Source organism: Gracilinanus agilis, chromosome 3 (genome assembly GCF_016433145.1).
Source record: "Gracilinanus agilis isolate LMUSP501 chromosome 3, AgileGrace, whole genome shotgun sequence".
Lineage (NCBI taxonomy): Eukaryota > Metazoa > Chordata > Mammalia > Didelphimorphia > Didelphidae > Gracilinanus > Gracilinanus agilis.
Genome location: NC_058132.1, coordinates 63,561,134 through 63,574,788, shown reverse-complemented (window position 1 = coordinate 63,574,788; position 13,655 = coordinate 63,561,134). Strand labels below are relative to the sequence as shown.

At 39.3% G+C, this 13,655-nt stretch overlaps 1 protein-coding gene across 1 annotated transcript in view; it reads right to left on the bottom strand.

Moving 5' to 3' along the window:
- Window positions 1–1,773: 1,773 nt before the first annotated feature.
- LOC123243160 (selenoprotein N-like) overlaps window positions 1,774–13,655 on the bottom strand; it is a 27,974-nt gene continuing 16,092 nt past the window's right edge. Inside the window, exons 5-11 of the mRNA XM_044671347.1 lie at window positions 13,094–13,231; window positions 12,154–12,247; window positions 10,106–10,282; window positions 3,418–3,523; window positions 3,075–3,187; window positions 2,858–2,959; window positions 1,774–1,932 (exon numbers count right to left, since the gene is read on the bottom strand). Of these exons, the coding sequence (XP_044527282.1) occupies window positions 1,774–1,932; window positions 2,858–2,959; window positions 3,075–3,187; window positions 3,418–3,523; window positions 10,106–10,282; window positions 12,154–12,247; window positions 13,094–13,231 (889 nt within the window). The remainder of the gene's footprint in view (window positions 1,933–2,857; window positions 2,960–3,074; window positions 3,188–3,417; window positions 3,524–10,105; window positions 10,283–12,153; window positions 12,248–13,093; window positions 13,232–13,655) is intronic.

Sequence of the window (13,655 nt, the reverse complement as noted above, 5' to 3'; positions counted from 1 at the left end):
AACCAAATAAATAAATAAATAAGAAATTTCTCTATTTTATAAGATTTGTTTAGAGCTTGTAATTCTTTAAGTGAGCAGCCCACCCGAACCAGATTGGACAGCCCTCCCACAACATTTGGGCAGTGCTGCTTTGGGGAGCACAGAGACATTCAGTAGGAAGTGGGTACCCCAAAGATTTCTGAGAGCAAGATTTTGGTGGCCCTCAGGAGCTGGCTGAGGTGCATATCAGGGGTCAGGGCAAAATATTTTGGGGGTTTGACTATCAGGGAGAAAAACAAGCTGGTCAAAGACAAAATATTTGAGGGACACAGCTGTACTGACCTTTGAAAAATGTTTTTGTATTTTTCCTGAGTATCTTCTATAAGATTACAGTCTTTCTTAAGGGAGACTTAAGTGATAGCCTTAAGTCCATCAGGCCTAGATTTTAACAATGATTTCCATAAGTTATAACTTCCCCTAAGAGGAGACTGTCATGGTAGTCTCATGGTCACCAGGCCCAATCTTAAAACAATATGTAAAAATTATTTTACTCTATCCAGAAGCAAAGTTAAGGGAGTACCAACAGATTAGAAAGGAGGTGATTGATGGCACCAAGATTCAGGAAAACAAACAATTTTTGCCAAATCACTTTATTGGTTTTTTGTTTTTAAAGAATTATTTTGTAACCAGTGCATGCTACAATTATGTGAACCACAGAAACCTAGAATATTAAAATAATTGGGGAAAGGTGGAAGGGAGGACAAACACTGTGTGGAATGCTGAGGGGCAGTACTAGAGCAAAATTTGGCTTGAGCGGTTGTAGACATCAGAGAATTTATTAGATAATCAGTATGAGTCAAGTCATCAAAACAAACAAACTCCCCCTCCCCCCCAAAAAAAACCCAACTTCTGGCCTTCCATTGAGGCTTGTAAGCTTTTTCTTTTCTGGATTCGATACTATGAGTGAATACCCTGCTCTTTCCATTCTTTCCTTTAAAATAAACCTGACAGCTTTCATGAGTTGCTAACCTATCTAAAGGCATGGAAACAAGAATGTCTCCACTAGGATGAAGTAACCCAAGGAGGCACCAAACCATTTTCCCAAAGGATTATTTGAAAATCCTTCTTTTCCCCTCTAGTTACAACTGTAAAGATATAAAGCCAGATCAGTGTGGAATTAAGGATCCAGCTGTCAGAGGGAATAGACACCAGAGGGGAAATGAAGTTTCCATTTCCCCCCTTTATTGGAATTATAGGAATACTCTATGAATTTCTTGAAATAAAAGATATACAGAGGAGAAGTGCTTTTACACATGTAAAACCAAGTTCCTGATGGCTCTGTCTCTTTGTGTGCTCTGAGCAGGGATAGAAATAGAGCTCAGAGGGAGAATGGGGCACCAGGTTACTGCCTAGAAACAGAACAATGTGGTTTGATACTTTCTCTGCAGGTACAGAAAGAACTTCCAAACCATCTGAGGTTTCCTTGAAATTCAACTGGCTTCCTTTTTACTTCTAAAATAATCTTGGGGCTAAAGCTCAGCAACAGATATTGGGAGAAAGCTAATATGGAGACTTCTGAGCTACTTGGGCATTTCCAACAGGGTTGAGAACAGCAGCTTCAAGAAGGCAGCAGTTTGGAGAACTTGAAATATGTACCATTCATTCTGACTACAATTATACTCATTCCCTCTAACTGTGGTTATTAAGGGAAATATCAAGTCACCTCTAGGACTAGAAGAAGCTAATCTAGATGAACAACCCAGTTTCAATTTGCTTTCCCCTTAGGCTAGAACTTTAGAGATGAAGAAAGGACTGAGCTCGAAAAAGTCCTTCCTGCAGGAACTCTTCATATATGGTTACAGGGTGAACAAAAGAGTTCGAGGGACAGCCGGTGTCATTGCTACCGATTTCCTCTGAGGCTTTGGACAGATCATCAACACTTAAGTCATGGACCTGAAATTCAATGGAATGAACATTTGGATCCCACTTGGCACTGGGCCTTGCATCTAGTAGTTTCCTAATAAATGTTTATTTGTAATTGAGGTGATTACTGGTGGATCTGGAAGACAGATTAGATTTGAGAGAATTATGGATCATCTGTCAGTTTTTTAATACCCATGGGCCTCTCCCAGCAAGCTCCTCTGAGCCAGGCAGGGTAGAGGGCACCCATTTTCTCATTTTGGCCTTCCTGGCCCCCTCTTCAGCAACCATTTCTCCATCCTCTATCTTTTGGGGTAGAGATTAACAATTCCAAAAAGGTGATAGAATGGAGAGGGAAGGAAGATGACCAAAGATGTCAACACAAGGGCATCCTGCCAGGTGAATATTACTAAAACATGGCTGTTAACATCCCTCTCTGGCTCAAGAACATATAATCAAATCATGTAATTAAGCTGCTTTCCTTGATTTTCAGACTCACTGAATCCACCACTAAAGCCAGTTTCTCTTCATACTTCCTTCTTATATCATATTCATTTCCACCTTGATGCATATGATGTTCCCTACCCATAATAGTCTCCCTGCTTCCCTATACTTCAGTACATTCCATCTTTCCATTAGGGCCCCTCCAGCTTTGATATCAGAGAAAGGATAGTCTGTTTCCTTTGCAAATAGTAATGATGCAAAATCAATACTATTGTTTGCTATATTAATAACATGGAAACAGGTTTTGAACAATGAAAAATGTAAAACTCAGTGGAATTGCTTGTTGGCTATGGGAGGGGGTGGGAGGAGGGGAGGGAAAGAATATGAATCATGTAACCATGGAAAAATATTCTAAATTAATTAAATAAATTTATAAAAATACTATTGTTTGCTTAATTGATAGGGAGGTTATGGAAGGTGGGCAGACAGAGGGGGAAAAGGGTGAAGTACAAACCACCGTCCCATTGGGCAGGCAAAGAAGCATCTTCACATGGGAGTCATATTTCTCCAGGAGTAGTTGAGCCAGCTTCTTGTGAGATTCATTATTATGGTTGTTCTGGAGGGGACAAGAAGACACGAAGCTCTTTGGTCAGCTCTCTGGCTCTGATGGATCTCCAGAAAGCTTGCAAGCTCACTCTGACTGGGAGGCCAGCCACCCTACCCCTACTCACCTGAATTTCATTAAGTTCATGCACCTGAGACCAGCTGCTGATAAAACTGTTCTTGAGAAGTGTGAGGATGTGAGAATTTCCCAGGATTATGTCTCGAAGACCCTGCCCAGGACCTGTTCTCAGGAGCAGATTATTATTTATACTTGAGAGAATGCTGAGAGACAGTGACAGCTTGAGCTTCCTCATGAAGACTTCAACCTGACCACTGAGTTTCTCACAGATTCCTCTAGTACGTCCATTCTCAGAAATCTCATGAATTCTGACTGGCATATAGCTTCCACTCCACCCCCAATCCTCCCACTTGCCCAGTCCTCCAGATCGTGCCTCCACAACCACTGCTCACCAAAGCAGGATTGATCATCCAGGGATCCCCAGAGCAAGATGAAGTGTACCAGCTTGTTTTCAGCTTTGGCTTGTTTGAATGCTTCAGCAAAAGGCAGGTAAGTGACCTGGGAGACAGGAAGATAAAGTTTCTTTAGGTCCAGGAGGGCAATGCTAGATGGACTGTAGCCTAACATGTATACAACAGCAAAAGGATACTGGAGTTTTCAGAAGATGCTGCAAAGAACTATAACTGTAACAGTACAGTTTCCATGTTCACGGAAAATAAGGCAATTGTCTCACTGGCCTGTTAGATAAACAGCAGAAGAAATCACTTAGGCATATGACTAAAGTGCCAACAAGTTTCCTCCTTTAAAGAGAAGGGGAATGGATTTGAAAAGTATCTGTCTATTCTCCAGTTTTTAGAAGGGACAAAAAGTTCTTTGAATAGGCAGAAGAAATTATTCAAGGAGGCCATGAAGGAAAATGTTCTGAAGAGTTGATGAGGGGTCTGCATCAGGGTTGAGAGGTTGATAGTGGGAGAATATAACCCAAGTGAAAAGGGAAAAGATAAGAACAGAAGGTGAATGGGAAACACTCAAGAAAATTGATCAGCACAATGGCCAATCACAATTCCAAAAGGCTAAAGATAGATCCTTACCCCCAGGTACAGAAGTTATAAACTCAAAATATAGAATAAGACTTAAGGTTCTGGATATAGGCAATGAGAGAATTTGTTTTGCTTGATTACATATTTATTATGAAGGTTTTTTATTTTTTGTATTAGGGGTGGGGGAAAATTGGGAGGTGGGGGAAATATATGCTTATTGATTAATTATGGAAAAAGGAGGGGCAGCTAGGTAGCTCAGTGGATTGAGAGCCAGACCTAGAGACAGGAGGTGCTAGGTTCAAATCTGGCCTCAGACACTTCTTAGCTGTGTGACTCTGGGCATGTCACTTAAACCCCATTGCCTAGCCCTTACTGCTCTTCTGCCTTAGAACCAATACATAGTTCTAAGGCAGAAGTGTTTTGGCTTGTGGATCAGGAGGTGCTATACAGTTTGCCTAATTTTTAGCAAGGCATTTAACAAATTATTTTATGCAATCTTTGAGGAATATAAGGAGAAGCATGGGTTGGAAGGTTATGGAATTGGTTGCAGTGGCTGGAACCAAAGAGGGCTTAAAAACCCAAGATTTTCTATTTGATCCTGAAGGGAATAGGGAGCCCCTAGAGATATCTGAAGTAGCGAGGAAACAAAGTCAAATCTGCACTTTAGGAGAGTCATTTTGGCATCTGAGAGGATGATGGACTGGAATGGAAAGAGACTTGAGGTAGAGGGACCAACCAGACAGTGAGGTGAGGAAGGCCTGTACCAGGATAGTGGCAATGTCAAGAGAAAGGAAGGGGTATATATCCCCAGTAGTCTGTTGGACAGTTCTAACTAGAAATTCTATAGACATCTTAAACTCAGTGTCTAGACCTGAGCTCATTGTCTTTCCCCACCAATCTCCCCCACTTCCTAACTTCCCTTTTACTATTGAGAGCAGCAACATCCTCTTAGTTCCCTAGACTCAAAACCCAAGTATTATCCTTGACTCCTCCCTTCACCCCTCACCCACCACTATACCCAAACTGTTGCCAAGGCCTGTTGATTCTACTTTTATGATATCTCTCACATGTGTCCCACTTTGCCCCATCTTTCCTTTATCCTTGCCATCAATCTGATGCAGTTTCTCATTATTTCATGCTTGGCCTATTGCCACAGCCTTTTGCTTTGCCCCTCTACCTCAAGCCTCTCCTCATGCCAATCCATCTTCCTCTTGGACATCAGATTGATCTTCCTAAAATGAAGATAGGGCCATGTTTCTCCCTCCCTCTATTGAATTCACTCCAATAGCTCCCCATTACCTCCAAGATCAAGCATAAAACTCTCTTTGGTTTTTAAAGCTCTCAACAAGTTGGCTCTTTCCTACCTTTCAATTCTTATATTCACATTCAGCTATAGAAACTTATCTTACCTTATAAGTAAGTAGGGAAGGGAGGAAGAATGAAAAAGGGGGAGGCAGACAAAAGGGAGTTCGTACTGAGAAGCAAAAACTTTGAGAATAAGGAAAGGTTTAAAGGAGAGGAAGAGAAGGATAAACAAAAGGAAAATAAAATAGAAACATTAAGTTAATAATCATAATTGAATATGAATGGGATGAACTCACCCATAAAATAGAAGAGATAGCAGAGTGGATTAAATGCCAGAATCCCACAATATGCTGTGCGTGCTGTTTACACAGAGTAAAAGTAAAAGGCTAGAGCAGAATATTTTATGCTTCAGCTAAAATTTAAAAAGCAGGGGAAGCAATTATGACCTCAGATAAAAAGTAAAAACTAATCTAATTTAAAGAGATAAAGGAGGAAATTACATTTTGATACCATAGACAATGGAGTAATATCAGTACTAACCATATATGCACCAAGTAACATATAGTCCACTTTCCTAAAAGAGAAGTTACATGAGATACAAGAGGAAATAGATAGTAAAACTATATTAGTTTGGGCCATTAACCTCTCAGAAATAGATAAATCCAACCAAAAATAAATAAGAAAGACATTAAGAACTAAATAGAACTTTAGAAAAACCAGATGTGGTAGACCTCTGGAGAAAACTGAATGAGAATAGAAAGGAATATACCTTTTCCTCAATAGTAAATGGCACCTTCATAAAAACTGATCATATAATAGTGTATTGAAGCCTCACAACTAAATATGCAAATGCAGAAATATTAAATGCATCTTTCTCAGACCAGAGTGCAATAAAAATTATATTCAACAAAGGTCTGCAGGAAAAAAGACTAAAAATTAATTGGAAAGTTTTAGCTTTACTTTAAGAATGAGTAGGTCAAAGAGCAATTCACAGAAACAACAATTTCATTAGAGAATGACAACAAGGAGACAACATACCAAAGTTTTGGGGATGCAGTGAAAGCAATACTTAGGAAAAATTTTATATCTCTAAATGTGTAAAATAGAGAAAGAATAGATCAATTAATTGAATGTGCAACTAAAAAAACTAGAAAAAGAACCAAAAAATCTCTAATTAGTCACCAAATTATAAATCCTGAAAATCAAAGGAGATATTAATAAAATTGAAAGTTAGAAAACCATTGAACTAATAAATAAGGCAAGGAGCTGCTTTTATAAAAAACCACAATAAAATGGTCAAATTATTAGTTAATTTGTTTACAAAAAAGGAGAAAACCAAATTACCAGTATTAAAAAAGGTAAGGATGAATTCATAATCAATGAAGAGGAAATTAAAGCAATTACTAGGAGTTATTTTGCCCAGGTATATGCCAACAAATCTGATAATCTAAGTGAAATAGATGAATATTTAAAGAAATATAAATCACCCAGATTAATAGAAGATGAAATAGAATCCTTAAACAACCCAATCTCAGAAAAAGAAACTGAACAGATCATCAATGAATTTCCTAAGAATAAAGCCCCAGGGTCAGATGGATTCACAAGTGATGTCTACGAAAAATTTAAAAAACAATTAATTCCAATACTATATAAACAATTTGAAAAAATAGCTGAGGAAGGAACTCTACCAAATTCCTTTTATGACACAAATACGACGTTGATACCTAAGCCAGGAAGAGAAAAAACAGAGAAAGAAAACTATAGAAAAGCCATTGTGGTGAGTGGAATAATGCCCACAATGAGGGCACAGTTGAGATTATATACCATGAATTCGTAGTGGACCCAGTCAGCACAGTTGTATAATTTTATATATCTTCATTTAGCACTATATGAAATTGGATCAAAGGCATTAGATGGTGAGAGTAGTCCAAAACTGAGGCTTGACAGGACAAGATCAGCAATGAGAGAAGGAGCAAGGGACTTGAGACAAAGGGGGCAGTGTAGAGCTGAACTGGTTCACAAAGGGGTCAGGATGGGGGAGTAGAGTGTAGCTAGTATAAAAGTGATGGCCTGGGAAAGAATTAAGGGGTCACAGGATTGGAGGTTGTGGTGAAAACAAAGAACAGGTATTATAAGGTAGAGGAAGAGGTAGAATAGCAATAGATTGTGATCAAAGACATTTCAGAGTTCAAAAACATGGAAATAGACCATTTGTGGTAATGACAAGATCAAGCATATGACTATTGTGTTTAGACCAGCTAAGGTAGAGAAGTAAGTCATGGCAAATTAGCTGAGGAAATATAAGGTTAGGGTTTTTGAGGGAATACAAGTATATCTTAGAGATATTGCAGATTTGGTTCCAGACTTCCTCAATAAAGCAAATATTGCAATAAAGCAAGACACATGAATTTTTAGGTTTCCCAATGCATATAAAAGTTATGTTTTTGCTCTACTGTAGTCTGTTAAGTATGGATTAGTATTTTGTCTAAAAATGCTTAATTAAAAACCTTAATTAAAAATACTTTATGGCTAAAAAATACTTATCATTATCTGAGCCTTTAGCCAGTCTAATTCTTTTTGCTGGTGGAAGGTCTAGCCTCCACACTGATGGCTGCTGACTGAGTGGTAGTTGTTGAAAATTGGAGTAGCTGTGGCAAATTCTTAAAATAAGACAACAATGAGGTTTGCCTCATCCATTGATTTGTCTTTTCACTTGAACACTTAGAGGTCATTGTAAAGTTAATAACTGGCCTAATTTCAGTATTGTTGTGTCTCAGGGAATATGGAGGCCCTAGGAGGAGGAGAGCAAGATGGGGAACCAGAACACACACAATACTTAAGTTCATTGTCTTGTATGGACATGGCGTGTGATACCAAAACAATTACAATAGTAACATCAAAGATCACTGATCACAGATCACCACAATATAGATCATAATAATGGAAAAATCTGAAATGTTGTAAGAATTACCAAAATGTGACACAGACACAGGATGTGAACACATGCTGGTGGAAAAATGGTGCTGATAGACTTGCTTGATGCAGGGTTGTCACAAACCTTTAATTTTCAATATTTGCAAAGTTGAATAAATAAGGTATGCCTGTATATATATTGAAGCCCTCTATTATGAGGGCAGTAATTGGGAAGAAGAGAAAGCCTATGGGTCAGACACTGAATTTATTAAGGAAAGTATTCTTAAAGTTAGAAGAAAACAGGTCCAAAAGGATTGTTTTGTTGAAGAGAGGGCTCAGTTGAAATTATACAAAAACATCTGCAACTGAACCTGCCAACACAGTTTTGTTTTTCTCCAGTTCTGTTTAGCAGCATGAGAATAGGAGTAAAGGTAATGGATGGGGTGTGTGTGTGTGTGTGTGTGTGTGTGTGTGTGTGTGTGTGTGTGTGTAGGGTTTATTTGGTAAAATAAAGAGGAAATTTATTTTTTAAAAATTATAGAGAAGAAATAGTTATGATGTAATTTCTAGACATTAGAAGGAAAGAATCTTTAAGGAAAGTCTCTAAGGAAAGATGGCTTAAAAATGAAAAGGAAATTGCCCTTATTACTTTCTATATCATTGATCATATGTGACATATAATCCTTTAGGTAGATAAGTGCAACTATGATTTTTAGAAAGAGCTAGACCCAGTTATTAAACTATGTATATGATGTCATTTGTAATAGGATATTAATCATAGTGGCAGATTCTATGGCAGAAATAAAAGGTTTAAAAATAAAAATAAACTATACAAAGATAGGAAAGACTAGTCAGCAATTCATATAAAAAAAAGACAGGAGTTTAGTTGACATAATCCCAGTGAGTCAACAGTATTCTGTTTGTTGGTATAAATAAAAGTTGAAGCCATCTAAAACTATATCCAGAAACATAGTGTCTAGAGCAAAGGAGTAGGCATAACTCCTCTATGTTTTTGGGTCTGGGAGCCACATTTTAAATGGGACATAGATGAGTTGTAGTATATCCAGAAAATACTAGTCAGAATGACAGGGAGACAGAAGGCAATGCCATATGAAGAATGGTTAAAGAAATTGGGGAAATTTTATCTATTGGAGAGAAGATTGAAGAGGAGCTTTGATAGCTGTCTAGATGTTTATTTGGAGGGCTGTCATGGGGAAGAGTAGGTCTATTTCCATGAGTCAGAACATGGCTCAATGATGGTAATTAGAGACAGGTTGTCTGGATGTGATAAAAGGAACCAGGAATGGCATAAAATGGGATTATTTCAGGAGATAGTGAAATGCCAGTGGAAGTGCTTAAAGAGTCTAAGAACAGCTTGTGGGAGGGTGTTGTGCAGAGAAATCATGGATTAGGCAGAGACATTAGACTTCCTGACCCTTAAGGTTGATTTCAAGCTTTGGATTCTATAATTTTAGTCTTCAGGTCATTTCCTCCAGAGGGACTAACAATCCCCATTTTTGTAGATCCTGAGTACTAACCTGGACTCCAGTTTCCTTGCTTGAAGAAGTTGACACATCTCAAAAAAATACTGAGTGGCTAGGAAGGAAATGAAAGCTTTTGATAGAGTCCTGTTTTCCATTCTGGTGCTTGGTATTGGGAATAGAAAAAAGATGCAAGGTCCCCTTTGCACACTTTCCTCTCAAGCAAAAAAACATTCCTTTCATTATTTCCCCATGGAATAAAAAACAAGTTTCAGTCTAACTTGTTGCTCCCCTCCCTCTCTTCTCCTTGCAAGCATCCCTAGCAACTAGCACCAATTCATTCTGGAAGGGCCAGTCTGGAGAGCTCTTACTGTCTTTGTCCTCATTCTCTATGACCTTACCTTCAAGAAAGGATACATGGCAACTTCTAGCTGCTGGACTGCCTTCTCCCAGCTTATCTCCTGCTGCCATACAATGTCCTCAAACTGGCTGGACTGCTCACAAAGTCTTCTGTAGATTACTTTGCCCTTTTGGTATATTTCAGTTGGGACCGAAGGTCCCCAGGACTCCAGTTCCATCTGAGAGGAGAAGTAGTCAGTGATGACTCAAGAAATCCCATGAGGGTTTTCAGGTTATGATCTATGGATGGATTAGTCCTTATGTGAGAAGGAAACATTTTTCTAGAATGGATATTTTGTACTCTGACTGGTCCCTATGATCAGAGCTCTGGACCAGTCTCTGAGAGTTGGCAGATGTAAGATGCTGGGTTAGTTAACTTTGGATGGTTAGATGAGAAGGGTACTCGAGGCCTAAACATTCTCTCCATACAGGCCAATTAGTTTCACAGAGAGAAAATTTTAACCCCAAAGCATCTCACTTATTACCTCCCACAGCATATTAAGCACGTATATGCTTTCCTCTACAAAAACTCTCCAGAGCATCACAGACCAAATCCAGAGCTTTTGGGTCACAGACAAGATGCTGTCGGCATTCAGAAGAGCTCAAATATTGAGAAGCCAGAGTCGGGACCATATAAGAGTTAGCAGCTGCCAATCCAAAGAAAGGGGGAGCTTGGACTGCTTTTGAAAGAGACATCTTTAGGATATTACTGTGGGTAAGTATTTTAGAATGTTTAGGAGAGAAATGCCTGTGCAGAGCTCTTGAAAATGGAGCTGTGGCACTAAAGAGAATTAGAATGGAAGAAAGAAATAATGAAAATCCAAAGCCACCAGGAACCCGGGGAGTAGAACAAGCTTTGCACTGTCTATGTCTAAGAAATGACACTGTTCACATTATTCCTTTTAGAATGAGGATTATGAGTAAGTAAAAATAAAGGTCCATGTAGACCTTTAATAAAGACATTTTAAAAAGCCCTCTATTGGTTTAATGCTAGTGGGCTAGGGACTCGTTATTTTCCATTACCATACTACTTTGGAGCTTTTCTGACTTTTACACCAAGCTCCAGGAAATTCGTCATTGGGAAAACCTTATCATCTTATAAGATTGAATCAGCCTTGCTACTCAGCTCTCATCATCATCCTCTGATCCTCTTGTAGGAGGGGGTGGAGCCATGATAAATAAGTGAATAAATAGCCTCCATTTAGGCACAATTTCTGCATCATGGCCCTGCTTTGAGTACCTTCTCTCTCCATCCCTTTTCTGCTTCCTTTTTGTGGGTTTTCTCCCATTAAATTCTAAGCTCTTTGAGAGCAGGGACTGGATTTTCTTCATTGGTATCCCCTGTGCTTAGCATGGTACCTGGCACGGAGTAGACATTTAGCAAATGTTTATTGACTATTATTGAGGTACTAGAAATGATCATTGCTTATAGAAACAGAATAACCCCTGATCCCAAAGCTACATTCTGTCAAAAGAACAGGAATTTAAGTAGATGGAGAAGCAACCTGGTATTTCTCCTGGAGGAGACTGACTGTTGACAACAAGGCTCTGTCTTTTCAAGGGAACTAACTCTAAAGCAGATAGTGCTTCTTGGCCATTCACTTTCACAGAGAGTACGTTTGTAGAGACCCACATTGGGACAGGTAGGTAACACAGTGGATAGAGCACTGGCCTGGAGTCAGGAAAATCTGACTTAGACACTTACTGAGAGTGACTCTGGGCAAGTCACTCACCCATATTTGCCTCAGTTCCTCAAATGTAAAATGGAGACAAAATGGAGAAATAAATGGCAGATCACTCCAGTATCTTTGCCAAGAAAATCCTGGGACAAGGTCCATGGGGTCATATAGAGTGGGATTTGACTGAAAAATAACACTCAGGCTATTCTTTTCCTCTATAGCCAGCAGAGAGTGATGAATTTTATGGCATCACCTTCCTGACTGTAACCTCATTCCTGGGGTGTCATCATCAGAATTTCCTAGCCTGGAGGACAGGATAGAACAGGGTTGTGGAAAAGTCCTATTTCAGTCAAGCACCAGGTCACACACACCTGAGGAAGGTAGCCAATGTCCATGTCCAAATCACTACTGAAGCTGCCATTTTCTTCATCCTTGTAAAGCCATTCCATTTCCACATTCAAAGGCCTTAGAAAAGAAATGTATATGAGGTTTTTATGAGTGCAAACCAGGGAGGCCACCTTCTAACACAGAAGCAGAGATGCCAGGGCCGAAGGCAATGCCTGAGAATATACTATTGGACGGATGGGACCCATGGCTTCAAGATGGGCAGGAACTGGTGGAGAAATTGGGGAGATAGAAACTTAGAAGTCTAACAAACTGGAACTATCATCTCAAAATTTTATGGTGGAGAAGGGAGAGTTGGTGGAAAGGAAGGCTGGGTTTAAGGTAAATAAAATTCCTTCAATAAGAATAAAAAGAGAAGGTCAGAGGTTATTTAGGGCACTACCAAGATCTGGGCTATACTTCCCTCCCTCTTCTACTTCTATTATCCATAAGCTGGACTCCAGAGTTCTTGGGATGTACAAGTGAGAGGGGGGCCAAAAGCAACTTGTTTCTGCTATCCAGAGTTTCTCTAGGTCAGTTAAGATCCTTCAGAACTGATAAACTGGGGGATGTCATAGGGCAGGAACATTCTTTATCACAAGTAATCTTCAGATCTTCTACTTTGGGAAGCTTTTGACCTCTCGAGGAAAGGAAAAACAAATTATCCTCTCCTAGGCTGTATCAGAAGACTAGTTGGGTTTTCAGGATTGTGCCTGGGGATTCCTTTTACTCTGTTTCCTCCTAGACAGAGCAGATACTCTTAGGAAAGTATCTCTGTAGGAATGAGGAAGGGAACTTTGAAAGTGATGGTAACAAATTTTACTGTCTAGGACAAGTCAGGGTCCCAAATTCCTAGAATACACAGAAAGACATGTATTTGACAGTTCCCTCACCTGGATGAGTTGCCCAGAGGGGTATGGAACCTACTTGTGATTGGGCACGAAGAGCCTGAAGACATGGACATGGGATGAATCTTTGGAGAGAATGACATGTCCAGTGAACTGTCCTGGAGAGAACCAGAAGGGCAAGAGGGGTGGTTCATTAAGCTGGAACTCAGCATGGATCCTATGACCAGAAAGGATGAAGTCAGAGAATCTTGGAGTTAGAAAGACCTTCAGAAGTCATCAAATCTAAGCCATACCTGAATCCATTCCCTTCTACTTTATACTGAAGTAATAGTCACTTAGTTTCCATTTGAAGAAAGGGACCCTGGAGATAAACTTGTTCATTTGAAGGCAGCTACAATTATTAGGAAAATTGTCCTAATGTCAAGTAAAAATTGTCTTTGTTACTTCCACATATTGTTTCTAGCTCTGTCCTATGAGGCCAAGGGGCCAAGCAGAATAAGTCATGACATCTATAATGTTTTCACTAAATCTTTAGACTGAATATCAAGTTCCTTTAACCAAACTCCGTATTGCACAGTTTTCCTTCCTTCCTTCCTTCCTTCCTTCCTTCCTTCCTTCCTTCCCTGTCTCTTATACACATC